Source organism: Rhea pennata, unplaced genomic scaffold (genome assembly GCF_028389875.1).
Source record: "Rhea pennata isolate bPtePen1 unplaced genomic scaffold, bPtePen1.pri scaffold_32, whole genome shotgun sequence".
Taxonomy (NCBI): domain Eukaryota; kingdom Metazoa; phylum Chordata; class Aves; order Rheiformes; family Rheidae; genus Rhea; species Rhea pennata.
This window is the reverse complement of record NW_026907679.1, coordinates 2,431,248-2,457,979: the sequence shown is the minus strand read 5'-3', so window position 1 is coordinate 2,457,979 and position 26,732 is coordinate 2,431,248. Positions and strand designations below refer to the sequence as shown.

Genomic DNA, 26,732 nt, shown 5'->3' with positions numbered 1-26,732 from the left:
CACTCTTTCACCCCTCCCTGGCACACACCAGCCTCTGGGCTTTGCCCATGGCCACACCCAGAGGAAGGGGTAGAAGGGAGGAAGGTGGGAAAGCAAAGCTGAGATCGGGCCCTGCTTGTGATCCTACAGTCGTCTCTCGGCACAGGCCGGGCAGGGGCAAGAGCAGAGGGGCTGACAGGCTCCCCATCGCTCGCCCAGTGCATACCTTGGAATAGAGGCAGGTGTCCAGGTTCTTCATGTCTTCTATTGCTGGAAGCAGGAAGACATTCCTGAAGCAAGTGCGCAGTAGGATGCTCTTTTTGCCCTCCAGAACCAGCTCCACGGCACTGCAAAGAGAGAGAGGCGCTTGCTCAACACTGGCGCTGGCAGCACTGCCTTGATGCCCTGGCAAGGCGGATGTGGACCTCCGGGGCAGGAGTCCTCGGGCTGGGGCAGCCCTGCGTGTGTTGGGGGGGGTACTCCTTCCTTCCATGACACTGCTCCTGGGACAGAGGACAGTCCTGGTTGGTAGGCCTCATGCCTCCTCAACCATCTGCCTCCCCTTCTCTGGTGAAGGCCAAGGTGCCCTGGGCAGCTGCAGGTAGCCCTGTGCCCTCCCATCTGCCCTGATGACAAACCTGGGGCCAGGGAGAGCAGAGGCCCAGCGGACAGAACCACCAGCCTCCCTCCACGATGGGGGGACACCTCCCAGGCAGGCACGGTGCCATCAGGACCATGCTCTGGAGAGGTCTGGGCCAAACCAGGGGCTGACGTACGTACCTCATCGCCATGAGAGCAAGCATGGCTTGCTGGCGCACTGCTGTGCCCAGCTGCTCCATCGGCTCCTCCTCCAGCAGCACCTGGAGAGCACAACCAGCATGCCACGTTGAAAGTGCCACCACCCAGCGCCAGCACTCCCAGCAGCACTCTGTGAGGCTAGCAGAGGCCTGAGGCCCCCATCCCTGCACTGCAGCCCACAATGACCCCCACTTTGAGGTCTCAGCTCGCAGGGCTTCTCAAGGCCACCCGGGCACCTGTCAGCAGCAGCTCTTTGCCAGTGCTTGCTTGCCCCAGTCCTCCCAGTGCCCAAGTCCTCTCCAAAGAGCTGCGCTTGTGCCCAGCTGCCCTTGAGCCCGTACTCACAGCTGCTGCATGTGCCCTCACCTTGATATGCTCGGCCAGGTCGTATGTGCAGCAGAAAACATCCAGGCCCCACGACAAGGCCTTGGAGCTGCTGCCTTTGCAGAGGGTGCAGATGTACTCCAGGAACTTGAGCTTCTGCACCTCTTCCTGACGCACAGGGAAGAGAGACGGAGTGAGCGTGAAGGGTGGGGGAAAGACCAGCAGGAGCAGAGAAGTGAGGGGGCTGCAGCGGTGCGCGTGTCCCCTCGCCGGGAGCAGCTCTGCACAGCCAGCATCCCCCCCGCAGCCTGGCAGCAGGCAGCAGAGCCGGCGCGACCCGCAGGGAGACTCAGGCCCGGCCCGGCCGGACGTGGCTGCAGCTACCTTCTGTGTGCCGCTCACAAAGGCCTGGATGAACTCCAGGGCTTCCTCATCCTCTCTCGACAGCTCCGACCAGCTGCAGATGGAAAACTTGGCCCCTGCAAAAGCCAGAGAGCCAGGAGGCCTGGAGACACTGAGCGCAGGCAGCAGAGACGAGCACACCGAGCTCGGCCTCTGCGCCACCGCCCCGGGTACCCCAGTGCCAGGGTGCGGGCAGACAGGTGCCCCGCGCAGAGCAGGACGTGCTGCCCAGCCTCGGCCCAGCCCAGCCCCGCGGGGCCCCTCACAGGCTCCACGACGCCTGGGCCCTGCAGCCCTTGGAGGACGACTGGGAAGAGCTGCTGCCCTGGGGAGTCCTGTCCCGCTCCTGGGGTGCCCGGGGGATGCGCGGGCAGCCGCCCTCCTAGGGATTGTTGGCAGTGGATTTGTACCCAGCGAGAGGATGGGGCCGTGCCCATGGCAGTCTGCAGGCTCAGGGCATCCCCCAGGGTCTCCCCTGCATGACGAGTCTCCCCGCAGGGGATCCCTGCACGCCCAGGCTCTGCATGGCTGCTGGAGCAGCTCCAGCTCCTCCCACCGCCGGCATCTCGGGTGAGTGATCCCCACTGTGAGGCCAGCAGTGACCCTGGCGGCAGGGACTTCTGCCCAGGGTGCCCTGGGATGGCAGGGGCAGCGTCAGCACTGGCACGCAGCAGTCCTGGCAGCTACACTGGCACCTGAGCCAGAGGGGAGCATCAGTCTTTGCTCTGGCTGCAGCTCCCCACCCCGTCCAGCCTCCCGCTCTGGCTGCACTGCTCTCACACCTGCCCCAGCTAGTGGCCTCCTCACACCAGGCCCACAGACACTTACACCAGCAGAGCTGAAGGAGCGCACGGACCCTGAAGCCAGGCATGTGGCTGAGCCATGCAGAGGGAGGGAGCAGCTGTGGGGACTCGGCATCGGCCTAAACACGACTTCTGCAGGTTTCACAGAAATGCCATAAGGACCCCCTGCAAGAAACACGAGACACCCGGGTCTTCCACAAACCTCTGCTTTGAACACGCTCAGTGCTAGGGTAGAAATGTCTAAGCAGGTGAGGAAATGCAAGATGGGAAAGCAACTCATACGCACACAGTAGGAAAGAACCTACTGCTCACGCAGGGCTCGGCAACTGGCTCTTCCAAAGATTCTCAGCTGCACACTTCCCAAACGAAGCAGAAGGCAAGAGCCAAACTCTTAGATCAGATAAGACAAAGAGGAAGTCTTGTGAAAACTTCTGCTTCAGGAGCAGACACTGAAAGCAGGGGTTTTCTTTTCCATTTCCTTTCCCAAAGGACAGGAAACACAGTAAGGATACTTTGGTGTTTCTTCAACAAAATCATTCCCTTTCCACTGCTATGCTCCCAAGCCCAGCCGTAACCGACCCTACCGGATGATCTCCCTTTTCTGTCAGGAGCAGAAAACCTTCTTTCAACATAACTGATATCCTTGACTCCCCCTTTTATAGAACACACGGAAGAGCTGCTGTCCATACGCTACTCAGGTCACACACAAAGCAGTGGGGGGTGCATGTTAAATGCAGAGCCCTTCCTCTAAAAATGCATTTGCATTCAGCACACACTGGTATTGCAGAAGGTAAAGCTCACGATTACAAAAAACGCCCGCGTCCTCCAGCTCAGCTTTCAGCCAGAGACACATTTCAAGCTGACACTTCAGTCACACCTCGCCAGCATCGGTGTCCCAGCAGACACAAGGCACAACCCAGCCTTCTCCAGGCGATGTCTGGGGATACCTACAAGCAGGGTGAACAGGGCCTGGGGAAGCTCTGGGCGAAGGAGCAGCCCCGGCAGGGCAGGGCCATTCCCCCATGCACAGGGGGCTGCGTGGGGCAGGGCTGCTCAGAGCTCCCGCTTGCCCCCAGGACACTGCCCGGGGATGTCTCAGGAGGAAGCTCTGGCAGGGACGACACCAAAGGCAAGGCGCTTCCCCGAGTCTCTGCTTTCAGGTCCCTGTCTGTGGGATGTAGGGAAGGGAGAAGGAGCTGCCCAGGCTGGACAAGAGTCCCAGACTCTGAAGCCCACGGAGAGACCAGCAGGTCTGCGAGGCAGCTCCGAAAGTGCCTTCACCCACGCTCTGCCCACGCACAGCAGTGCTGGGCCCGTGCCCTGCTCTCGCAGTGGGGATGGTGCTGAGAAATGGTCACCGCAGGTGGCTCCGAGCCGTGGGGCTGCCAGGAGAAGGGGCACAAGAGCCAGGGGGTCTGGGGGCCGGAGATGGCCCAGGCCAGGCCGGGCCTTGCCCACCCGCTGCTGGCACACGGCCGGGCCACGGTAGCTGCTGCCGCCCCCGTGCGCACGGCCACTCGCTCTGCCCAGCCCTCGGCCCCGCAGCCGGGGCAGCAGCTCCCAGCGCTGCGGCTAAAGGCTCCGGGCGGCTCCGCGGCGGGAGACGCTGCCCCGCGGCAGCAGCCGCCTCTCGCCCCCTGCCTGCCCGCAGGGTCCGGGCAGCCCCGGCCCGCCCCGCCCCTCAGCAGCCTCCTCAGCCCCAGTGCGCATGCTCCGCCCTGCCCCGCCCCTCCTGACCCTCGGGGCCCCTCCCCTCGCTTGTCCTGCCCACCCTGCCCCCGCATAGCGCATGCTCACTGCTGCCCCCTCCCGCCCCTCTCTCCCAGGTCCCGCCCCAGGAGTCCCCGCCCCACCCCACAGGAGCCAATGGAGGAGCGCAGAGTGGGAGGGGTCACAGCATGGGAGGTGTCACTGCTGCAGATGGGGGCGGGGTCATCGTCGACCTGCCGGCCCCTTCTGCACGCCCTTCTCTGCAAACCACTGCATCAGGTCTCTGACACTATCGCTTTCACTCACCGCCAGGAAATTGCTTTGAGACACCATCCCAGCTCTGGGAGGATGGGCTGCAAGCAGAGTGCTCCAGCTGAGGAGCACTGCGGCCCAGCTGTCGGGTGTCAGCTCCTGGGGAGCTCTCTGGCATGACACCAGTTTCTGCGACGGCACCGTGTTTTCCTGTCCCTTCCTTTCTGTCCCTTGCCTGTCCAAAGACCCCTCCCAGTCACAGCTCCTGCTGTCCCACACCAATCACCAATGTCCACTGCAGCTGCAGTGCTGGCAGCACTGACCAGCAACCACAGAAAAAACGGCCTCTGACCCAGGCCCCTGTGTGCGGATTTGGTCCAAAGCAGAGGTCACACTGCAACGACAGCGTTGCCTTACGTGGCTGTAGTACCCATCTCACTCTGCCATTACTACACAGAGTTACATTTAGATTAAGTTTCCATCTTAGGGTCAGCGTGACTTGATTGCCCACTGCCAGTCCGCGACCTCGTGCTGCTGCAGGCGGCACTCCTCTGCTAAGTGCAGTTTTAAAGAGGGTCTGTGACCGAGCTTCAATACCTGGGTTGTGCCATGGGCAACAGCAAAAGGCAGAAGCTGTTGGGGTATCTGTTGCAGTTGTCAGTGTGCCCCCGGTGAGAAGGTAACACCCCATGTCCCTGCAAGAGGAGACACCCAGGTCTTGCCCGTCGTGAGCACACGTCACGTCTGGTGAACTTGGTGCCTTCAGCATCTCCCGCAGAGCTCCAGAGGGCAAAAATCTCTCCAGCAGACACAGGGGAACAGATTACCGGTGGGATAATACTGCCTGCATTTGGGGAGCACTGTGCAGAGCGAGTGGCTGTTTGTGGCCTGCGTTTCTTCAAAGAAGAGAGCTGTGGTTTCTGTTTGGACTGAGCAGCTCCTGCAGATGTTCCTAGGAAGGACCTGGCAGAGCTGCGATTCTGTGCGGCACGTTTTCGTGTTGTGTCAAGGTGTTTCGGGGTATGGAAGCAGACTGCCAGCCTGAAGTCCTGGGCTCCAGAAATAACCACTTCCACCTGCTCCGAGTTTAACGCTGCATTTCATAGTTTGGCTGAGACAGAAGAAAGCAAAACTGTCTCTGGTCAGGAGCGTGTGGGGAAAACGACTTCTTGAATCCAGATGGCGTGGCTGGTGCGGCCCGGGCTCCGGGTCGGAGCTCCCCGTGGAGGGCTGGGGTCGGGGGAGGCTCCAGGCAGGGCTGCGGCTCTGCTCGGGGTTCCCGGGGAGCGGCGCTGGTGGGGGCTGGCTGTGGGGGAGGCGTGGGGCTGCGGGCGAGGGCTGCGGGGCTGGGGCTGGGGGCGAGGGCTGGGCGCGAGCGGGGAAGGGCCGAGAGCTGCGGGGGTTCCGCGGGCGGAGCAGGGCGGCAGCGGCGGGGCTGGGCGCGGGGCGGCTGCACCGGCCTCAGGGCGGCACCGAGCCTGCCCGCCCTCAGGGCTGCCGCCCGCGTCTGGCCAATCAGCTCGCGAGGGGAGGCCGCGAGCCAATGGGGCCTGGGGGCGGGCTTTGCCCTGAGTGACATGCCGGCCGCCCAATGGCGCGCCCCGGCGGGGCTGCCCCTGCTGCCAAGCGCGGGGCCAGCGGGGCGCAGCGCCCCCTGCCCGCCGCCTCCTGCGCCTGGGCCAGGGCTCGCCCGGGCCGGGCCCGTGGGCGGGTGGGGGGCGGCGGGGGCCTCTGCCCCGCGGCCGCGCGGGAGCGGCCTGCAGTGCACAGAGGGAGCAGGAGAGGCAGCGGCACAGGATGGCGGAGCAGGAAATTCCGCCGGAGCGCAGGAAATCGCTTGTTCACTGTGAAGGGGCCGAACGCGGGCAGAGGTTCCCCGAGAGGCTGCGGAGTCTCCGCTCCGGGAGAGACTCCAAACGGGCCCCTCCTGCTGCAGGGCAGCCTGCTCCAGGGGACCCTGCTTGATCTGCGGGGCTGGACCAGACCAGCTCCCCAGGTCCCTGCCAAGCGCGGCTGCTCCAGCCCCTCCCAGTCCCTGCGCTGCCGCTGCCTCGCGGGGTCGGCGGGAGCCCAGCGCGCGCGTGGGCCGAGGGGTGGCAGGTTGGGTGGTGAGTGCGCGGGTGGGGCTCGCGGGGAAGGGGGTTGTGTTAGCAGTTAGGGTCGAGGCCGCTCCTTGGGGTTTCTGCTTGGGGGTTGGTGTTGCGGGTAGAGCCGGGGACGGGGGGGTGGCTGTACTGGGTGGGGCCGGGGGGAGGGTTGGGGGGAGGTTCTGCTGCGGTGCTTCGGGGTGCTGGTGCTTGTGGTGAGCGCTGGCGAGCTTTTTGGGGGACTGGGTGATGGCTGGAGGTGAGGGCTGGGGGAAGGTTGGCGTGGTGATGCTGGGGCTGAGGGTGAGGGTGAGGTGAGCACCAGGGAAAGGGGTGAGAGGTGTGTGTCTTGGCTCAGCGGTGGGGTTTGGGCTGAGGGGTTGGAGTCGGGGCCGGGGCTGGTTCAGGAGCAGGGCTTGGGGTTAGCGGTTGGTGCGCGGTAGGTGAGTGGCTGCAGCGCCTGGTCCGTCGGGGCTGAAGCGGGAGGGAGGTGGCCGTGCGCAGCCCCGCGCTGCCCCTGGAGCTGCCTCCCGTTGCCTCCGGCAGCTCTGTCATCCACGGGGCAGCCGCGCTCGAGCCCTGGGGCTGCAGTGGCGGCGGCTGCTGCTCGTGGAGCCGCTGCGGGCAGCAGAGGTGACCTCAGCGCCGCCACGCGCGGGGCTGCTGGGACCTGCCTGGTGACCCGCCGCGGCCGCGCAGTGTCCGGGAGGACGGTGCTGGGAGAGGGCAGGAGTGCGCGGGGCTCGGGCAGGAGCCGCCGAGCGCAGCCGCGACTTTCCCTGCCGCCCCGGCAGCCCCGCGGAGCCGAGGTGTTTCCCGAGGCCTTCCCACCTCCTGTGCCGGGTGGGAGCCACGGGGCTGGGCTGGGGCTGGGCAGCGTGGCGGGGCCACGGGGGCCCTCGGCCGTGGTGGGGCAGAGCCTTGCGGAAGGGGCTGTGGGGCAGGAGAGCTGGCGCCAGGGCCAAGGCGGGCGAGGGGACGCCGCAGCGCCGCCACCACCCCTGCGGGGACCTGCCCGGCTCTGCCTTAAAAACTCTCCCCCTCTGGCCTCTGCTCTGCCCCGCAGGATGGAGGAGAGACCCCCCAGCCACCCCCGGGCGGCCTGGGAGAAGGAGGGCGGTCGCCCGCGCAGTCCCCAGGCACCCCAGGAGCGGGACGGGACTCCCCAGGGCAGCAGCTCTCCCCAGGCGTCCTCCGAGTTCTGCAGGGCCCAGGCGTCACGGAGCCTGTGGAGCAGTGAGTGAGGGGCCGCGCGGGGCTGGGCCGGGCCGGGGCCGGGGAGCGCGTCCTGCTCTGCGCAGGACTCCCGTCTGCCTGCACGCTGGCACTGGGGTGCCCGGGGCGGTGGCACGGAGGCCGAGCTCGGTGTGCTCAGTGTCTCCAGGCCTCCTGGCTCTCTGGCTTTTGCAGGGGCCAAGTTTTCCATCTGCAGCTGGTCGGACCTGTCGAGAGAGGATGAGGAAGCCCTGGAGTTCATCCAGGCCTTTGTGAGCGGCACACAGAAGGTAGCTGCAGCCACGTGCGGCCGGGCTGGGCCTGAGTCTCCATGTGGGTTGCGCCAGCTCTGCTGCCAGGCTGCGGGGGGGCTGCTGGCTGTGCAGAGCTGCTCCCGGCCAGGGGACACGCGCACCGCTGCAGCCCCCTCGCTGCTCTGCTCCTGCTGCTCTTTCCCCTGCCCTTCACGCTCACTCCGTCTCTCTTCCCCGTGCGTCAGGAAGAGGTGCAGAAGCTCAAGTTCCTGGAGTGCATCTGCACCCTCTGCCGAGGCAGCAGCTCCAAGGCCTTGTCGTGGGGCCTGGATGTTTTCTGCTGCACGTACGACCTGGCCGAGCATATCAAGGTGAGGGCCCATGCAGCAGCTGTGAGTACGGGCTCAAGGGCAGCTGGGCACAAGCGCAGCTCTTTGGAGAGGACTTGGGCACTGGGAGGACTGGGGCAGATAGGCATTGGCAAAGAGCTGGGCATCCGGGTGGCCTTGAGAAGCCCTGCGAGCTGAGACCTCAGAGGGGGGGTCATTGTGGGCTGCAGTGCAGGGATGGGGGCCTCAGGCCTCTGCTAGCCTCACAGAGTGCTGCTGGGAGTGCTGGCGCTGGGTGGTGGCACTTTCGGTGTGGCATCCCGGTTGTGCTCTCCAGGTGCTGCTGGAGGAGGAGCTGATGGAGCAGCTGGGCACAGCAGTGCGTCAGCAAGCCATGCTTGCTCTCACGGTGATGAGGTACGTACATCAGCCCCTGGTTTGGCCCAGACCTCTCCAGAGCATGGTCCTGATGGCACCGTGCCTGCCTGGGAGGTGTCCCCCCATCGTGGAGGGAGGCTGGTGGTTCTGCCCGCTGGGCCTCTGCTCTCCCCGGCCCCGGATTTGTCCTCAGGGCAGATGGGAGGGCACAGGGCTACCTGCAGCTGCCCAGGGCACCTTGGCCTTCACCAGAGAAGGGGAGGCAGATGGTTGAGGAAGCGTGAGGCCTACCAAGAAGGACTGTCCTCTGTCCCAGGAGCAGTGTCATGGAAGGAAGGAGTACACCCCCCCAACACACGCAGGGCTGCGTGTGGCAGCGTCGGACCAGCCCGACGACTCCTGCCCCAGAGGTCCACATCCACCTTGCCAGGGCATCAAGGCAGTGCTGCCAGCGGCAGTGTTGAGCAAGCGCCTCTCTCTCTTTGCAGTGCCGTGGAGCTGGTTCTGGAGGGCAAAAAGAGCATCCTCCTGCACACCTGCTTCAGGAGTGTCTTCTTGCTTCCCACCGAAGAAGACATGAAGAACCTGGACACCTGCCTCTATTCCAAGGTATGCACTGGGCGAGCGATGGGGAGCCTGTCAGCCCCTCTGCTCTTGCCCCTGCCCGGCCTGTGCTGAGAGACGACTGTAGGATCACAGGCAGGGCCCGATCTCAGCTTTGCTTTCCCACCCTCCTCCCTTCTACCCCTTCCTCTGGGTGTGGCCACGGGCAAAGCCCAGAGGCTGGTGTGTGCCAGGGAGGGGTGAAAGAGTGTCACAACCCTCTGTGCTCCTTGCAGACCCTGGACAGCATGGATAACATGCTGGAGGTGCTGGTGCTCAATTCTGCCACTTCCAGCCTCCTGGAGCTGCAGAATATCTTGCAGGTGTGGCATTTGCAAAGAGTGGGCTTCACAGGGACTGTTCCTCAGCTCAGGGGGAAGCGATACCCTCAGGTGGCCATTTCCTATCTCAGTGCCATGTGGAGGCTGCAGAGTGCAGGGAGGGAGCCCACCTCCCTTAGGTGACCGGGAGTCTCATGTGCACTGATCCTGGGGTGCACTGGCTGCAGCCCAAGTCCCTTCTGCTTCCAGAGACGACTCCTAGGTCATGAGAAAGCCTTGCCTGCTGCACTCCAGGGCCAACTCTGCCCTTAAAGCCTTTCCTGCACCAAAGATGTGGGAGGAATTGCGTCCTTTTTCTCTCAGCACCACATAGACGGCAGCTACTGCTGCGATCCCCCTGCCCGCCCCCCGTCCCTTGTCCTTTGCTTTCCAGCTCTGAATGGTGCAGGGCCCTGCTAGGACCTGCCCATCGTGCAAGGGCAGCCCAGCTGAGAAGGCTGGTTCTTTTGCCAGGCCAGGAGGCCATAGCCCAACCTCCCCAAGCAGACCGCCAGGGAATGTTCTGCACGCAGGGCGATGTTCTGGAGGGGGTGTGTGGGAAGGGTGCCTGTGCAGGGGTGTGCGGTTACCTGCCTTCATGAACTATCAGTGCAGCCAGGGGCTGAGGAGAGCTGCTTCTGCTGGAGCAGGTGTCAGCTCCCCAGGCAGACCAGTAGCCTTTGTCCTCCCAGCTCCTGTTGCCCTTCACCAACTCGGAGAGAGCAGCTGTGCGAGAGAGGGCCGTGGGGAGGATTGGGAGGCTGAGCAATGTGCTGTCCAACTATTCCTCGCTGGAGGTAAGGAGGCAGGCACCTCCCAGCCACCCCTTTGCCCCTTGCCTGCAGACCAGAGCAGCCTTCAGCTCCGGGGTGCCTCTGAGGGAAGCCTGGCCAGAGGTCAAAGCGCTCAGCAAGGCCCTGCCCTGAGGCAAAAGCTCTTTGTTCCTCTTGCCATGAGCTTCTCTCTGCAGGCGTTTTTTTCTGAGGCCCCAGCTGTGCCCCAGCTCTGTGCGGGGCAGGAGTGTGCAGGGAGCACGATGTGAGGCGAGGTGTGGCAGTGCTGCCTTGCTGCTTTGGGAGGCCAGGCCTGCAGGGCCCTCCGGAGCTTTGACTCACCTGGCATGCATGCCTGGGCAGACTCTTGGCTTCAGGGCTTTGGTGGCGACTGCCTGCCATCAGTCCTTCTAGCTGTACCGCCCGTTCCGCAGGTCTGGCACCTCTTTGGAGGAGTTGAGGAGAGCCCCAGCGGCTACGGAAGGGTCTCTGTCCCCATAGTGGGACAGCTGGTGGGGCATCTCATCCTTTGCTGCGCCTATGAGGATGCAGAGACCAGCCGTGGGGCTTTGGACGCTCTTCATTGCCTCTTCAGATTTGTGGTGCAACGAAAATGTAAGAGAAGCTGTGGTGGGCTGCATCCTTGTGGAGCTGGAGAGCCTGGCAAGGCCAGGGAGGGCATCAGCCTGCCTCGGCCACTCTGCTCCGTGCGACACAGGAGCAGTAAAGAGGGCTGATGGAGCAGTAGGGCAGCAGGATGTTAGTGCCTGTGCTGGACTGCCCTGCTGTGGAAAATGCTCAGCAACCCCTGCTCGCACTAGGGATCCTGAGGTGCTTCACACCACAAAGTCCCATTGAACCCCCCCCCCCCCAGGCCTTTGGTAGCCTTCAAAGCAGTTGCCCCTTCTGTCCCCTGCAAGGGGCCCCCAGCCTCCCGGGGAATCCTGCTCCCCAGACGTTACTGGCATGCTCTTCTCCTCTGCCAGGCTGCTTTCTCCCTGAGGCCATCAGTCTGCCCCCTCCAAGGCTCCTTCACTCCTCCTGACTGCTCTCTTTTTCTGCTCCTGCTCAGGCAGCGAGCCGTTGCAGGATAATCAAGGGCATGCGGAGAACCCAAAGGAGTGGGAAGCTGACGACGAGCTCTGCGTGTCATGGACCAGCAAGCTCAGTGTCATCATGAATGTGAGGAGCACCTCCCGTGCTGGGACTCTTGGCCATGGGGTCATCATGGGACTTGGATGAGCAGAGGGCTGCCTAATGAGCTGGGCTGAGGGGGTATCGCAGTGCATGCAGAGTGGGCAGGGCGCGTGGTGGAGAGGGAAGCAGCTCTCAGTGGCCCCTTGTGTAAAGCTGCACTCTGGTAGCAGCCCAGCTCTCCCCCGGTGCCACTTCCACTGTGCCTGAGTGGGGAGTGGGCAGGGGCTTCACTCCAAGAGTCCCAGCAGCAGGTGTAGCCTTGAGGGCCACCGTCAAGCTGTGCTTGCCTGTAGAGCCAGTGCACTGTGACCCTGACCGCAACCATCCTCCCTTGCCCTGATGGCCCTGTGGCCACGTGCCCCACGGTGCCGCTGCACAACCCAACAGCTGCCCCTGGCTCTGCTGGGACCACAGTGCCAGCATTACCCCGCCCCCCTCTCCCGAGCCACGTCCACTGCTCAGCTAAGCACCATTAATGTGGCACAGAGCGTGACATTTCTTCCCTCACCTCCATTCTCCCATAAGCTGTTTGTGAAAAACCTTCAGCCCTCCGAGGGCATAGACGTCATTGTCACAGCCATCGAGGGCATGAGGAACTGCAGCAACTACAGCACGGTGGTGGCTACCCACATGCTGAACATGTTTGTGGTGGGCGCTGTTTCTTCACTGGAAGATGTAAGCAGGCTGCAGGTGGTGTGTGGGGGGCAGGAGCCCTCTGGGACGTGGTCTTACCTCGCCAGAGCCAGGGGTCTGGGACACCCAAGAGCCTTGGAAGGCAGCAAGGAGCACTGGGAGCCATGGAGAAGGAAGGGGATGTCAGTGGGAAGTGGGGTAATGGCTGCTCTCTGGTAGCAGCCCCACTCTCACCCATGGGTCTTCCAGGTGCCACGGATCATGAGGTGCCTCTACAGGAGCCTTAGGTACATCAGGGAGCTGTCGGCCCGGGTCACCCTGAACAACATCCTTTGACAGCTGTGCTGCTCGAACCCTGACGAGGTGACCGTGAGCCTGCTCTACTGCTCCCCGCTCTGCAACAGGTATGGGGCCCGTCAGGCTCGAGGGCTCATTGCAGATGGGGAGAAGGGCGCAAAGGGGGCCAGACCCAAGGAGACTCCCAGGACACGCCTGCGGGGCAGGGTCCTCTGTCTGTGCCACCACTGCCCAGTCCCCATGCATCAGGTAGCTCTGCAGAAGGCAGAGCTGAGCAATAGAGCCTGCTTTCAGCAGGCAGCGGCCATGCTCCCTGCCTTCCCCACAAGGCACTTCAGCCTGGTCCTGTCCAGCCTGCATGGGCAGGCCCCCTTTAGGGCTCCCAGTGAGGAGGGGGTGGGCAGGGTCAGGGTTGCTGGACGTCCAGGGAGCTCCAGGGCATGCCCAGGCTCTGGCACTGTGGCCGAGGAAGTGCCACTGACAGAGCGCTCTGGGCCTGCAGCATCGCCACAACCATGTGGAAGGTGCTGCTGGATAAGCCCGCAGTTGCAAAAGACGTGCTGCAGGAGCTGCTGAGCTTGCTGGAGCAACGGCCACTGCGCAAGCAGTCCACCTCCGAGAGGGACAACAGCTGCATCCTTCCCCTGGCTGTGTGTTACGGGACGAGGCCTCGTTGGTCCCCTGGCTGTCGCCTGGCTCTGTGGGCCCCCTCTGCCTTGCCTGTGTGCCCCCAGGCAGGCACCTCCCCTGCATGGGGATACAACATGCCCAGCACCAGGCCTCCCATTGCCAGCGCACAGGGCTGCCGAGCGCTGCTCTGCACACAAACACTCAGGCTGGCCATGGCCTGGAAATCTCCATCTCCCCTTGTCCCTGCACCCCCTAGGGTCTCTCACGCAGGAAGGCTCCTTGTGTACGGACAGGAGTTGAGGCCAAAGAGCCTGCAGGCATTGGCCTTGGTCAGGCAGCAAGTCCAAGCCCTCCATCTGCATTGTCCATGGCATGAGGCTGTGCGTGAGGCTCCCAGCTCGAGGGTTCAGGGAGAATGGCAGGGAGCGCTCAGGAGTGAGAGGTGTCCCTGGGTGTTTTCCGCAGGCAACAAGAGCACTGCACGTGATCATCCAGGAGCCCACAGGTGTTGAAGGCCTTCTTCCCCCAGCTCTTCCTGGCGCTGCTCTTTCAGATAGTCTTCACAGCAGAGTTCACCCGCCAGGAAGCAAACATCTTCCTGAGGGAATGCCAGCGGGATGGGTCCCATGCCCCCAGCCACGTCAGGTGCTCAATCCCACTCCTCCTGTCTCGGCCTTGGAGTCGGAGGCAGGCCCAGGCTGCCAGTGTTACCTGGGCTTTGCTCTGTATGCAGATGTGCCATGGAGGCCATGAAGGGTCTCTTCCACTGCGCTGGCTATCGGCACGTAGCCCTGGCTGTGGAGAAGAATGGCGGCTGGGAGCTGTTTCTGCGTGCAGAGACATCTCAGAAGGGAGTGTCCGTGCTGGCCAGGTAGAGCCCTTTACGCCCTGCTGTCCCCCAGCACCTCTTCCGTGGATTTGGGGTGCCCCACACAATGTCCTTCCTTGTGGGTGGGGGGGTGGGGGCGAGCTCTCCAAGAAAGGGGCTGCAGCCTCCCCACTTGTGGCAAGGGCTCACACAGCAAAATGGCCATGGGAGCTCCCTGACCCACTACTGCCCAGCTTTGAGAGCTGTTGGGGGAGTAGTTGGTGTTAGGAGTAGTGCGAGAAGGTCCCTCGCAGGAGTGGTGCCTTCCCAAAGCTCCGGAGTACCCTCCGGTGGGGCCTGGGCTCCCATCACAGAGAGGATTGGGGAGGGTCTGGCTGCAGTGGCAGCCAAAGCCGAGCCCCAGGAAAGGTGAAAGCTGGGCAGAAGGACCTGGAAGGCCCCCGGGGCAGAGGAATGCCAAGGGGTGAGGACACGGCATGTGTGGGAAGGCCATGACCTGCAGGTAGGAAGGGTGTTTCTCCAGTCTCCCACCCAGAGGAACATAATGGTGACTGAGCCTGGCTTTCTGATGGCAAGGTGTGGTGGGGAAAGAGCGGCCCTGCAGGAGCACATGCTTCTGGCTGCCGTGGCTGCGTGCCAAGCACTGCCTTGAGCTGCCTTCAGTGTGCTGGGGGGAAGTGGTTGAGGGGCCAAGCAGGCCCAGAGCAGGTTTGCCTGCTCAGCTGAGGACCAACAGTGCCTTCTTCCTTCTGCCAGAGCCATGAGGAGAGCTCCTAGACACCTGTGTCGCTGGATCTTCCACCAGCTGTCAAGGCTGCTGAGCGAGGAGGACCAGTTTCGCCAGAGGCCCGCCATGGCTTTTTTTGTGGAGGTGAGCCTCATGGCAAGCGGTGCCTCTCTGGAGGTGCCGCTGAGTGCTCTCTGCTTGCATTGTGCGCGTGCCTGGTGGGTGACGTTGGTGAATGGAGCTGGGGCAATGCACGCGCTCTTGTTAGCAGCCCTGGCCTTGGCTCATTTCTGCTGGGCGACCGCTCACAAGCACTTGTCTTTTGGGCCTCCTTTGCGACAGCTCTCTGGGTTCAAGTGCTCCTCCAAGGGCTGAGGACAAGAGGCTGCAGAGGGCTCCGAGGCCGTGGGGCGGAGGCGAGCAGTGCGTGCAGTGTGCTGAGAGGCCCAGGGCTGGGAGCAGGGCCTGCGGGTGTCTCCATAGTGGCCCCTGCCCATGGCGTGAGCCGTGTCAGGGGCTGGTGCCCTTGGCCTGAATGGTGGGTGGGACGCAGGGCTGCACGCTGCAGGCAGTGCTGGTGGCTCTGCCACTCCGTCAGTGCTGTGTGCATTTCAGCTGCTGGACGGCCTTGACCTTGCCGAGACGGACGATGCCGCGTTGCCGCTGCTCTGGCGCTACATGCTGACTGAGGGCCTGGAGCTGCGCAGACTGGCATTCAGAGGCCTCCTGAGCCTGAGGAAGAGGCCCGAGATGGTGAGCAGGGGGGCAGCTGGGTGAAGCCATGGTGGCAGGCTGGGGCTTGGCAGGTGGTGCTGGGTCACAGAGTGGCCTGGCCTTTGCTGGCCCTCAGGAGGTGTGCTAGCTGCTCCCACGTCCCTGCTGCCCTCTTGATGTGCCCCAAGTCTTTCATGGCAGCCCCTGGGCTGTGCTGCACAGGCAGAAAGGCACCAATGGCCCTCGGGAAGAGCTCCGCTTTGCCAGGCAGAGATCCCAGCCAAGCAGCAACAAGCCACTTCCAGATGGCCTCCATTGTGGGAACGCTGCGGCCAGAGCCCTGCTGGGAGAGGGACAATGAGGCAGATCACAGGGTTGGGCTAATGCAAGTCGGCTGCTGCTGGTCCTGGAGGCAGGAGCCTTGCTCCCTAGAGAAGCCCTAGTGTGCTCAGAGGCCCCTTGGAGATCTCTGCCCTGCACTGCAGCCTCTGTGCCCAAGCCGTGGCTGTGTGCAGAGCCCTGGCCATGGCCCCTGAGCCCTGATGGGAAATCAGCCCCCAGAGCACTCGTGGCCAGGGGGCTCTGGCCTTGCTTCACAAAAGGAAGTTGTGTCTTTGCCACAGGCAAGGAAAATGCAGAGCCTGCTCCCAGACATGGTGGAGTGGCTGCAGGATGCCCGCAGGGAAGTGCGTGCAGGAAGCTTGTTGTTGCTGAGAAACATCCTCATCTACCTGGACCAGAAGGGCTCCAACCCCATCGCTCTGCAGCTGGCGGAGAGGCTTCTGCCACGCTTTGATGACGTAAGGCTGGTGGGAGAGCCAGGGGCTCTCTGGCGTGTGGGTGGGTCTGTAGACGTGGCTCTGGATGCTGTGTGTCCTTCTGCACGTGTGCCCACTGGCCAGTGTATTGGCACCTCCTGCCACAGTTGTGCTGCCTCTGCAGAGGCTTGTCCCCAGCTCGGAGCCCTGGCCAGGGAGGAGAACAGTTGTGCCTGCAGAAGACGTGGCCTTGCAAAGGAAAACCTTCTTCTCATGCCTGGCTCCTGGAGTCGTTGCTGAGGCCTCCGCTGCTGTCCTTCCTTCCTCACAGAGCTGCAGCACAGTGCGAGAGCTCTCCATGCTGCTCTTCAAGGACCTGATGGAGATTGTGGTGGGGAAGAACAAGCAGAGGATGAAGCAGCGCGTGCAGAGGAGCCTGGTCCCACTCTTCCTGCACATGAGCGAGCAGAACCAGAGAGCGGCCCAGGTATGGAGCAGTGCTTTGGGGAAGGGATGCTGACATGACCTGGGGGAGGCCTGAGCACCATGGCAGGGGCTGCTGACAAGTGTGCCTCTGAGTGCATGCCAGCGGGAGGTCCAATTTGCTGAGTGGCCAAGGACAAGGCAGAGGTGCCGCTGCCTTCAGCAGGGAGGGGCAGCCCTGGTCCTAAGCCCCACTGTGGGCTGGGGCATGCTCCAAGGCTGGCCGAGATGAGGGGGAGGCAGGGTGTCTTGTCCTGGCTGTGGTGGCATCTGCCGGTCTCTGCTGCTCTGCAGGCCGCTCAGAAAGCCCTTGTCAGCGCTGCACAGCTCCTCAAGTGGGAGGAACTCAAGCAACTGGCCAGGACAGGGGAGATATGGAAGATTGGGGAGTACCTGGTAAGGACAAGGCCAAAGTCCCGGGGCCCTGACCGGACGAAGCCTGCCCCGCTGCCCAGTGTGCAGGGCACACAGCTGTGCCCCTCACCCACTGCTGCAGCCCAGAGCCCCAGCTGCCTCGGGCTCTGCTCCAGGCCCCTCTGCCCTTGCTGTCCCCTCTGGGATGCTGAAGGAGCCCGTGGCTTGGCTGTCCTTGTCAAAAGGCTTGAGGGGGATCTCAGCATCCCTAGGTCACCAGGGGTCATGAGGAGGAAGGAAGAGGAGGCCGGTCATGGGAGGAGGGTCAAGCCTGGGCTGCGGCACCTGGCTCCCGAGGGAGTCTCGGTGCCAACCCACGGCCTAGCGGTGTCTCCAGGTGCTGATGGACAGGAGCAGAGCGGAGCAATACCAAGTCTGCCATACTTGGAGAAGCCTGAGGCATCCTTGCGGGAGGCAGCCGTGAGGTTCCTTGGTGAGCCACTACCCCAGTCGCATCCCTGACCATGCAGGTGGGCTGAGAGGAGGTTCTGCAGTGCCTCACAGCATGCCTGCATCCTGCACCCCGGGGACCACGCTGAGGCCAGCCTTGCACAAGGGGAAGAGGATGAGTGGGCAGGCTGGCAAGGCCAGGTGGGAGCTGTGCTGCTGGGGTCTTGGTGGTGAGGGCTGACAGGAGGTGTTTGCCTAGGGCTCGTGGGGCAGCAAATGAAGCAGAGGAAGGAGAAGGTGGAGCAGATCTGCAATGGTGAGTGAGAGCAGCTGTGGCAGGAGGCCCTGGCAGGGAGGAGGAGGGAGCCCAGGAAGGGAGCTTCAGTTGCTGGCCCTGCCATAAGCCAGGCAGGTGTGGTCTGCCTCTTTGTGGGGAGAGGAGGTGAGTATTTGTGGGTCACCTGGGGTATTGCTGAGCAGCAACTTGCAGCTGATCCCTTTGTCCCAGGTGCTGCCTGCCCAGCCTGGGAAGGGCTGGGTGGGACGGGCCCTGTTTGGGCAGGATATCAGGGATGTCTGCAACTGTGGGAGTCTGTTATGTGCTGTGATCTTTTCTGTCTCAGCCCTCCAGCCCCTGGAAGCTGATGCTGAACCCTCCGTCCGTTGCCTGGTGACACAGAGCGTGCTGAACCTGAGAACTGCCCGGGAGCGGTCGCCACCAAGGTTCAGCTTTGGAGCACTGGGTCACTGGCTCCAGAGAGCATGGCAGAGGTGTCACCCTTCTGTCAGGAGGTGACTCTGTTTGAGCAGCACGGCCACAGCTGTGCCAATGCTGTGGGGCGGGACGCCGCAGGCACGCAAGTGTGCTGGAAGGTCTGGGCCATGGCTGGTGTCTCCCGCTGCACAGGACAGCTCGACAACTCTAAGCGCATCCTGTCCCATTAGTGTTCTACCACTTCCTCCCCTTGCTCTGCTTTCCTCAAAGATAAAGTCCTGTTTCTTCAGCCCATGTGTGTGTAATTTTTTTTGGAGAGAGAGAAAGGCAAGGGGGAAGAGGGCAGTTGCTCTGCTGGACCAGGAAACACAAGGGCAAGAGGGAGAAGCTCTGTAGCCTCTACAGACACCCGCTGTCCTCAGGCCTTGCATCTGCTGTGCAAGGGCCGGGCTGGGGTTTGCCGTGCAGCTCTCTTTCTATCACCACTGCCCACCCTGCGCCGTCCCTGGGAATTGCTTCTTTCCTCTGCTCTCCCTCTTCCCCATGACTATGTGCTTCTGTTTTCCCTTGAAAGACCTCAAAAGCCAGGAGCCATCAGCTTTGATTCCCTGGGGCGCCCCGTAATCCAGAGCTGCTGGCGCTGGGGCCATGTGTGACCCAGTCCCTTTCAGCGAATTCAGTGCTGCAGAACAGTCCCTTCACTGTCAACCAGCCATAGGAGCTGCTCAGGGACACGGAGCCGTTCAGTCCAGCTTCCCCAGGAGCAATCCCACCACGGCCCCTGCACACTGCAGGCTCACACCGGAAGCACCTGGGTGCTGTGGAACTGTGCACCGGGTTCTCTCTTGGCCGTCCAGCCGCACTGTTAGCTGTAGACCATCCTGTTCCTGGCTGAGGCCACCTGGTCTGTTGTGTACCTGTGGTCTGGCATGGCTCGACCGGAGAGGGAATGAAGCTTGAGAAGGATGAAAGCCAGTAAGACGCATAGCTCTGGTGTGCACTCAGACTCACCACGAGCTGGCCGGTGGACCCAGCAACCCATCCAGCAGCAGGGAGGCCCCCCGAGGCCAACAGCCAGGGAGAACCTTGATCATCTTGGTGCAGCTCCTCTGCTGGCACATCACAGCCATCCCCACTGTTTTCCGCTGCTTTGGGGGTTTCATCCCAAGTTCCATCATTTTCCCTTTTTTCTGCCTCTTTATGCATTTTTCCATTGCTTTTGCCTCGTCTTCCAATATTTTCGACCCTTTCCACTGTTCCTCGCCGCTTCCTGCCGTTTTCCACAAATTGCTGAACTCACGGAGGTTACGGCTGAAGTACGTAAAGATGGAAATCCTACCTCAACTTGGGACTGGGAATCTTGCACGATTCATGGAGAGAATACGGTCTTCTCTGGTTGGACTCGTTCGTTCATGATTGAGAGCCGTTGCAAACACCTGTTTCCCCTCTTCTGCTCTCCTCTGGTGCAAGTCCTGTTTGTGGAGACCTGGGCGATGGACTCCTACTTGCCTCCGTTTCCTGCAGCTGCCTTGGGCTGTTTTCTGCTGCAGCTGGTGAGGTGTGGTGGTACCACCGGTGGTCTCCTTGGGTGAACATCTCCCCGGTCCTTTGCATTTGGAGAGGACGGTCATTGCCGGCAGCTGGTGGCAGGGAGAGCCCTGGGGTAGCGCAGGAGCTCTGCTGTCCCCAGCTCATCCTTTGGGATCAGCTCCATGGAGCAGCATCTCCTTCAGCCCAAGGATCTCAACGTCCCATCAAATGTCTTGGAAATGCATGTCTTTTCTTTCCTTTCTTCTCCCCCTTTTTTTTGGGGGGGGGGGGAAGGGGGGAGGGAACTGGCTCATGTTGCCTCCAAGCTTCTTCTAGCAGCAGCCATGCCCACCAAGGGCTGTCAAGATGAAACCACACTCAACACGCTCACGGTCGCTGAGAGGAGGTCTCCGCTGATCTGCTCGTCTTCATCCCACTGCTTACATGCAAAAAAATCCCCTCGTTTAACTGCAATTTTAAATCCGATATGAAAACACTATAATGCAGCAAAGATTTGAGGAAGTTTCCATGACTCACAGTCCTTAGGATTTAGGAAAAGCACTGGTTTTAAGTGAGTAGAAATGATTTATTCCCCCCGTTTTTTTTTTTTTTTGTTCCCACCTGCTTTGAGCTTTCCACCAAAGACCAAACACGTGTTGCAGAACGAGCTTTCCCCCACGCTTAAAAAGCAGCCTCTCGCCTAGAGATCAATGTCGCATTTTAGCATTTCGCTAAATCCCCTCTAGATTAAATTAAACCGCGCTCTCCAAAGGGGAAGCAGCCGCCGAGCCCTGCCATCAGTGACCGAGAGGACGTTTCCCGGATGTGTTGGAAGGATAAAAATGATCCGTTCTCTTTTTGATCGTTGGAAGGCGCCAGTGAGGAGCAGCAAAAGTCAAGATTTCTATGTTTTTTTTTATTGAAGTTTTGTTGCTAGCGATAAGGTGCCTCTTGGCTGGGAGCACAAGAAGGACCCAGAGCAGCTTCTTGTTCCACAGCTTAAGCAATAGAAACTTGTTGCCGATTCAATATTTTATTTGACATGATCAACCAGATCCAGCCACGATTCTCAGTTCTACCACTGCCCCTTGGGGGACCCAGGCGTCCGGGTGCCCCTTCTCACCCCCCGCTCTCCCCCACAGAGAGGGGACCCAGGCGTCCGGGGTTCCCACGCTGAACCCCCCCCAACCCCACTCCCCTGGGTGAGCGAGGGGCCCAGGCGTCCGAGGGGCCCAGGAGTCCAGGCAACACAAGAAGTCCAGGACAACCCAGTTCTCCAAGGGACTCAGGCGTCCGGGAGGGTCCCAGGCATCCGGGCATGCCACCCCGCCCCTCCCCGGCACTCGTACAGAGGACCCAGGTGTCTGTGGCCAGCAGTGCCACACCCTTCCCCCCTCCCCACACCTCCTCGGACGCTGGGCCCCCCGCGAGGCTTCCAATAATTACTTTATTTTAACATCTTTAATTACAGACAGTAAAGTGGGGGCCAGGCCAGGGGGGCAGCTCCTGAGCCAGTGCCCCCTAGACAGTCCCCCCCTGCCCCTCCCCCCCATTCGTGGGGCACCCCCACCCCCACCAGTGCCCCCCAAGCAGGTGGGGAGGGAATAAATATAATCCAGTGTATTAAAAGCCATTGAGGGAGGGGAGACACCCGAGGGAGGGAGGGTGTCACCCCCGGGAGGTGTTGTGACCTCGAGGGGGTGTTGTCATCTCAGGGGGGGTCACATCATGCCCCGCTGCAGCAGGGTTTTGGCGTACATCATGGGTTGATGTTGGGGTGAGGCTGTGGGGGAGAGCGGCATTGGCGCAGAGCGGGGGTAAATACCGCCCCCCCCCACAGCAAACAACCATCCCTGGGGCAAATAAACACCCAGATCTCCCTGTCCTAGGGGAAGGGGGAGAAATAGGCTGCTGCCCCACACCCCGAGTGCTGCAGGTTTGGGGGGGCCTTCTGGAGGGTTGGGGGACTACAAAGGGAGTTTTATGGGCCCTCCTGAGGGTGGTTGGGACCCTGGGGTAGGGGGGAGTTGGGAAATCCTGGGGGAGCTCCAGCGGTTTGGAGGGGGGCTCCTGGGAGGGTTTTGTTGTTCCAAAATGAGGGTTCTGTTACCCGGTGTGCAAGCAACCAACAGACACACAGGGTCGAGATATTTGTTTATTTCATTTCTGCGCAGAGATTGGGGCTAGGTGGTAAATCCACAAAGCTAGCACACCTTCTCCCCCTCTCATTCTTCATTTATACACACTTTCCAGGGAGTATTTTATACAAATCTTTCTATTGGTTACAATTTCATTACCTCAGGTAACCGCTCTGCGCTTGCGCTTTCACATTCTGGCCTTAGGCATGCAATCTCTGCAGGAGCTGGCCCCTAGAGCCCAGGGGCTCCCAGCTCGTGCCCTCTGCACGCACAGGGAGCTGGGATTCTTGAGTTTATTTACAAAAGAGAAACCAGGAAAAACAGATCAGAAAACAAGCAAGTCGGAGCCGCCAGCTGTAATTGGCCTGGCTAGAGGCCAGCACCCAGCTGTGCATGCCGTGTTCAGCCTCTGCGGGACTGCGCCCTGTGGGCAAGGGCACCGCCTGCGAGGGTGTCAGCCTCAGCCCCGGCTCACCTTCCCGTGGGGAGCAGTGAGCCTTGGGCTGCCTGTGAGCTGGGGTGCCCAGCGTGAGGGGGTGTCCCTGCAGCATGGAAGCTTTACACAGCTCTCTCCCGCAGAGCAGGGGGCTGGAGCTGCCTCCTGCCGCGTCCTTCAGCTTTTTCTCCCCCTCTCTGATATGCCCGTCTGCTGTGCTGCTGGTGCAGCCCTGTCCATCTCCTCCTGGCCTCCGCCAGGAGCCCTGTGGCTGGAGGTTTGCTCTGTCCCCCACCTTCTGGAAAAGACCCACTTGCTCTTTACAACAGAGCAACCTAGGACGTGCCCCGCTGCGTGCTGCAGTTGCTAGGGCAGCGACAACGTGCAGAAGCTGTCCCTGTTAGCTGGCTCGCTTGTCTGATGACAGCACAGAGGCAATCGGTGACGTGTGGCCGATGTCACTGCCGGCTGACTGTGACCTGCCCCTTGGTGGCAGAGGGCCAGCAGCCCCTCCCAAGGCCCCGGGTTATTGCGCAACCCTGCGCGGTGCTGTGCTAGCCTGCTCCCGGCTGGGCACGGTCGTCTTCTCCTGAGGTACCCTGTGTACCCCAAGGGCGCTGACGATGTCTTGTGCCTGGGAGAGAAGGTCCAAGCACTGCTCAGAACTCGGGGAAGTAGCTGCTTACGTCCCCGACCTCATTTTATCTGAGGACTTGAGGCACGAAGCCCGTTGCGTTCAGAATTTTCATGGAGTACTGCTCTTTGCGGACGTCTCAGGTGGGTCCAAGGCTTGTGAAGGGCGGGTGTTGAGAAGAAGTCAGAGACACGAGGCATTGGGACTTTCTGGACCTTTGGGAGCCCCGGTGCCACCTCTGGTGGAGAATGCATCAGAGGAGGCCTCTTTGCTGCTGCCATCTTCCACTTTGGGGGAAGTAGAGCTCAGAGGTGGCTGACGTCAGGAGGAACAAGGGGCTCCAAAAGAGGAAAGGCCTGGAAGAGGCCGGGAGTCGGCTAGTTGGGCTCAGCAGAGGTACCCAGTGCTAGGCACTCCTCCACGGGCTGCAAGAGCGCGTGGGCCAGGGGCCCCTGCTCCAGGCTGTGTGGTGTGGGAGAAGGCACGCTGCCAGGAGCAGTGGCCAATGCGAGAGTGATGGTTTCTCTTGGGTGGTGCAGGCTCGTTGTCACAAGCCAGGTCAGGGCACGATGTAATGCACACGCTCTCTGAGGTGGGAGCGTGAAGCTGGTGGCCATGTAGGCACCTGCTGATTCCTCTGTGCCTGTTTGTGCCTCTTTGAGGTTTCACTACTCTGACAGAGAAGTTTAGCCAGAGCGTCAGCCTCGAGCGGGGTGCGGACGAGCTAACGCAAACGCTCAACGACTACATGGGCGACATTGTGGAGGGTAAGTGCCGTTCTGCAGGACTGTCTGGGACGGTGCCATGAGGCTGCTCTTTGGGAGAGCAGAGAGGTGCGCTAGGCAGCCTCCTTGCGCGTGCTGGGGGTTTCTGTGGGCGCTGAGGGCCACCGAGAGCAGCTGGGCTCTTGTGCTGGGGGACACTGGTGCTGAGAAACGGGTGTGTTATCTTCAGTAGCTCCTTTGGGCAGTGCCCAGTACCGTAGGCACCAGTGCTGTGGTGCCTGTGAGCAGTGTAGAGGCGGGGCTGGAGCTGTGCTTTCCTGAATGGTGCCCCACCAGGCAGCACTGCCCTTGTGCTGCTCGGGCAGCAGAGTGGCTGCTTCTGTGGCTTGCTTGGAGAAGGTGCAGAGGCGACTCTTCTCTTGCTTTCTTTCGCCTGCAGAGCTGCTGGGCTTTGGAGGAGACATCTTGAAGTTTGCAGGTACGTATTTCTAAGTGAAATTTATCTCTGTCTGCTGCCACTGCAGAGGCGTGCTAGGGGAGAGGACAGAGTGAGCTGTGAGCTGGCAAAGCCCAGAGGGGAGGCTCTGTTGGCACGCAGGTGCTCCTGGGGAGCTGCCATCACGGGCCCCAAGTGGGAAGCTGCAGTGGGACAGGGCTGGTGTGGAGGTGTTGGGGAGGCAGCCTGGGAGCTTGGGGGTTGAGGCAGCATGGTAGGAAGGAGGGGATGAGAGAGGCCTCTCATCTCTGCCCTGAGTGGGACCGGCTGCGGGGGTGCCAGTGTTCCTGTAGCCACACTGTGCACCTTCATCCTCTGTGGCTGCTGTTGTAGCTGGCCTGGGGGAGGGGAAGGCATCCCTGTGCCAGAGAGCTGTAGCTGAGGAGGAGACCTTCCGACGAGTGCCTCTTCCTCAGCACGCCTGCCGGTTCCTGCTGTCCGTGCAGGGGGGTGCAGCTCAGGGAGCGTCAGGTCTCACGAGAGCCTTCCCCCGTTCCCCTGCTTTCTGCAGGGGATGCTGTACTGGTGCTGTGGAGAGTGAGGGAAACACAGCTGAGAGACACCATCAGCCTGGTGCTGCAGTGCTGCCGGCAAATCCAGGAGAAGTACAGCGTCCGTGACACAGACGTGGGTCTGAAGCTCCGACTGAAGATAGGTATGGGGTGTGCTGGATTAGCTGTGCCGTGTGTGGCTCCATGGCCCTGTGCAGGGCCACAGGGTGCTTTTCCGCCTGGGGGAGAGGTGGTGATCCCTCGTGGGGCCAGTGGAAACCTTCTGCCTGGAAGGCTGTTGTGTGCTCTCAGGCAGCCGCTTACAAGCTGCCTGCACGCACCCTGAGCAGATGGCCAGCAAAGGTGCTGGTGTGCTGGGCCTCTGGGGTGCTGTGGCTGTGAAGACTTTGTCAGTGTCAGCTTCACGTGCGTCTTTCTAGGCACCCGTTTCAGGCCCCTCTGTTGGCAGGCCCCACTTGACTTTGTCAGTGTCAGCTTCACGTGCCTCTTTCCAGGCACCCGTTTCAGGCCCCTCTGTTGGCAGGCCCCACTTTGTACCCCCACCCACTCCAGCTGGACTCCATAATGAAGGATGGGTGCCTCCAGCTGAAGCAGCTGAGAGCAGGAGCCTGTCTCCAGGGTTGAGCTTGAAACGGAGCCTGTGGAGAGCTGCCGCTGCGGGAGACTGCCGAGGTGCAAGTGCTCTGCGCCTCAGTCGTGCTTGTCTCTCCCCAGGGATCTCTGCAGGGCACATGTCGCTGCTGACTGTGGGAGACCGCAAGGAGCAGCACTTCCTGATCCTTGGCAAGGCCGTGGGTGAAGTCTGGCAGGCGCAAAACCTTGCAAGTGCAAGTGATATTATCCTGTCAGCCAGCTGCTGGGAGCTCTGTAACCAGAGCCAGGTGAAGAGCAAGAGAGTGAAAGGCCAAGGAGCTGTGAAGGTGGGTGAGATGGCCTCTAGAGCTGTTTGTGGCACCTGGAGCTGGGGGTGAGGGAGGAAGGTGTGCGAAGGCTGAGGAGATGGGCGTTGTGGGGGTTGTAGCTGTAAAGCGGAGGTGGAGAGCTGTAGCTGTTGCCCTTCCAGCCGAGGGTTAGCTGTGGATTGTGCTTGCTGGGTTTGCGGTGGGGTCAGGAGGGAGTGTCAGGGTTTGGCCCTGCTGGGGTCGTGGCGGTGTTCTCTAGACGTTGGGGTGCGTGGCTGATGGCTGCACAGCTCGTGTGCTGCTGATGCCAGCGTTTGTCCCGCTGCAAATCCAGCAAGGTGGCTTTGCTACATGGAGATCTCCTCCTCTTCTCTGGGAAGCGAGGGCGGGATGGAGGGAGGGTAGGACGCGTGCCCTGGGACTCCTGGGGAGGCCGATGGCAGTGCTTCTGCTGCGTGTGCCTCCAGGTTACAGGCGTGCAGCGGATGTCTGTGTCGGAGCGCGAAGACCTTTTCTCCAAGTTCACACGAGCCCAGCTGAACTGCCGTTCTCCTGAAATGCCAGGTGAGTGCCCCGGCTTTGCCTTGTTCTGTGCCTGCCCAGAAAGATGGGGACTGGCTTGCGGAGGGGCCGCTGGGGCCTGGCCTCTGCCCTCTCCCCCTTGCAGTTAGTTAGTGGTTGTGCTTGGGGCGCAGCTGCGCTGCAGCAGAGGCACTGGCTGCTTCCTGCTGCTTCCAGGGGACTGCTGTGGCTGAGCACCTGCAAGAGGAACACATGGGCAAAGGGCGGAGGACCTTGCTCCCTGAGTTGCAGTGCCAGCCCCTGCTTTGCGAGGCCCCCGTAGCCAGGCTCGTAGCGCCCTGCTGCCAGTGACCGCGTGTATTTTCCTTGCGTAGGCGTCCTGAGGCCTGCGGTTACCTTGGCCCCTCATCGTGCTCAGGGGAAGGTGCTGAGGAAGTACATCCCAGCCAGTGTCCTGCGCAAGGTATGGCCACGAGTGCTGGGAGGTGCCTTTTGGGGGAGAGGGAGGGGAGAAGGAGATGTGTGTTGCAGAGCGGCAGTTCTCCAGACAGCAGGTAAGGCAAAGAAAATGCCCCCGTATGCAAAAACCTGGGAAAGGAGTGCTGCAGGGGCCAGAAACCTGCCGACTGTGTGCTCCTGCAGAGAGCGCCGGGGGTGAGGGCGGGGTGGATTGCCCTCTGCATTTTCCACTGGTGTTGTTCTGGCCATGGCCCCGGGGTAAGAGAGAGATGCCTCCAGAGCGGTGACAGCGTTGCTGAGGGTGGCCCCTTGTGTCCATCCATGCCCAGTGCCTTCTTGCACCGTTGCATGTCTGCCTCGCGCA

The 26,732-nt window shown here is 61.7% G+C and overlaps 2 protein-coding genes across 2 annotated transcripts in view; one reads left to right on the top strand and one right to left on the bottom strand.

The window, feature by feature from the left end:
• LOC134154548 (adenylate cyclase type 10-like) overlaps window positions 1-4,446 on the bottom strand; it is a 50,889-nt gene extending 46,443 nt beyond the window's left edge. Inside the window, exons 1-4 of the mRNA XM_062601222.1 lie at window positions 4,323-4,446; window positions 1,486-1,580; window positions 1,196-1,269; window positions 206-326 (exon numbers count right to left, since the gene is read on the bottom strand). Coding sequence (XP_062457206.1) covers window positions 206-326; window positions 1,196-1,269; window positions 1,486-1,580; window positions 4,323-4,446 — 414 coding nt within the window. The remainder of the gene's footprint in view (window positions 1-205; window positions 327-1,195; window positions 1,270-1,485; window positions 1,581-4,322) is intronic.
• Window positions 4,447-12,869: 8,423 nt separating this feature from the next.
• LOC134154547 (adenylate cyclase type 10-like) overlaps window positions 12,870-26,732 on the top strand; it is a 31,636-nt gene continuing 17,773 nt past the window's right edge. The window contains exons 1-14 of the mRNA XM_062601221.1: window positions 12,870-13,004; window positions 13,538-13,629; window positions 13,718-13,855; window positions 14,570-14,684; window positions 15,156-15,293; window positions 15,878-16,054; window positions 16,790-16,891; window positions 22,760-22,895; window positions 23,415-23,519; window positions 23,917-23,955; window positions 24,485-24,628; window positions 25,200-25,405; window positions 25,855-25,951; window positions 26,284-26,372. Coding sequence (XP_062457205.1) covers window positions 12,870-13,004; window positions 13,538-13,629; window positions 13,718-13,855; window positions 14,570-14,684; window positions 15,156-15,293; window positions 15,878-16,054; window positions 16,790-16,891; window positions 22,760-22,895; window positions 23,415-23,519; window positions 23,917-23,955; window positions 24,485-24,628; window positions 25,200-25,405; window positions 25,855-25,951; window positions 26,284-26,372 — 1,713 coding nt within the window. The remainder of the gene's footprint in view (window positions 13,005-13,537; window positions 13,630-13,717; window positions 13,856-14,569; window positions 14,685-15,155; window positions 15,294-15,877; window positions 16,055-16,789; window positions 16,892-22,759; window positions 22,896-23,414; window positions 23,520-23,916; window positions 23,956-24,484; window positions 24,629-25,199; window positions 25,406-25,854; window positions 25,952-26,283; window positions 26,373-26,732) is intronic.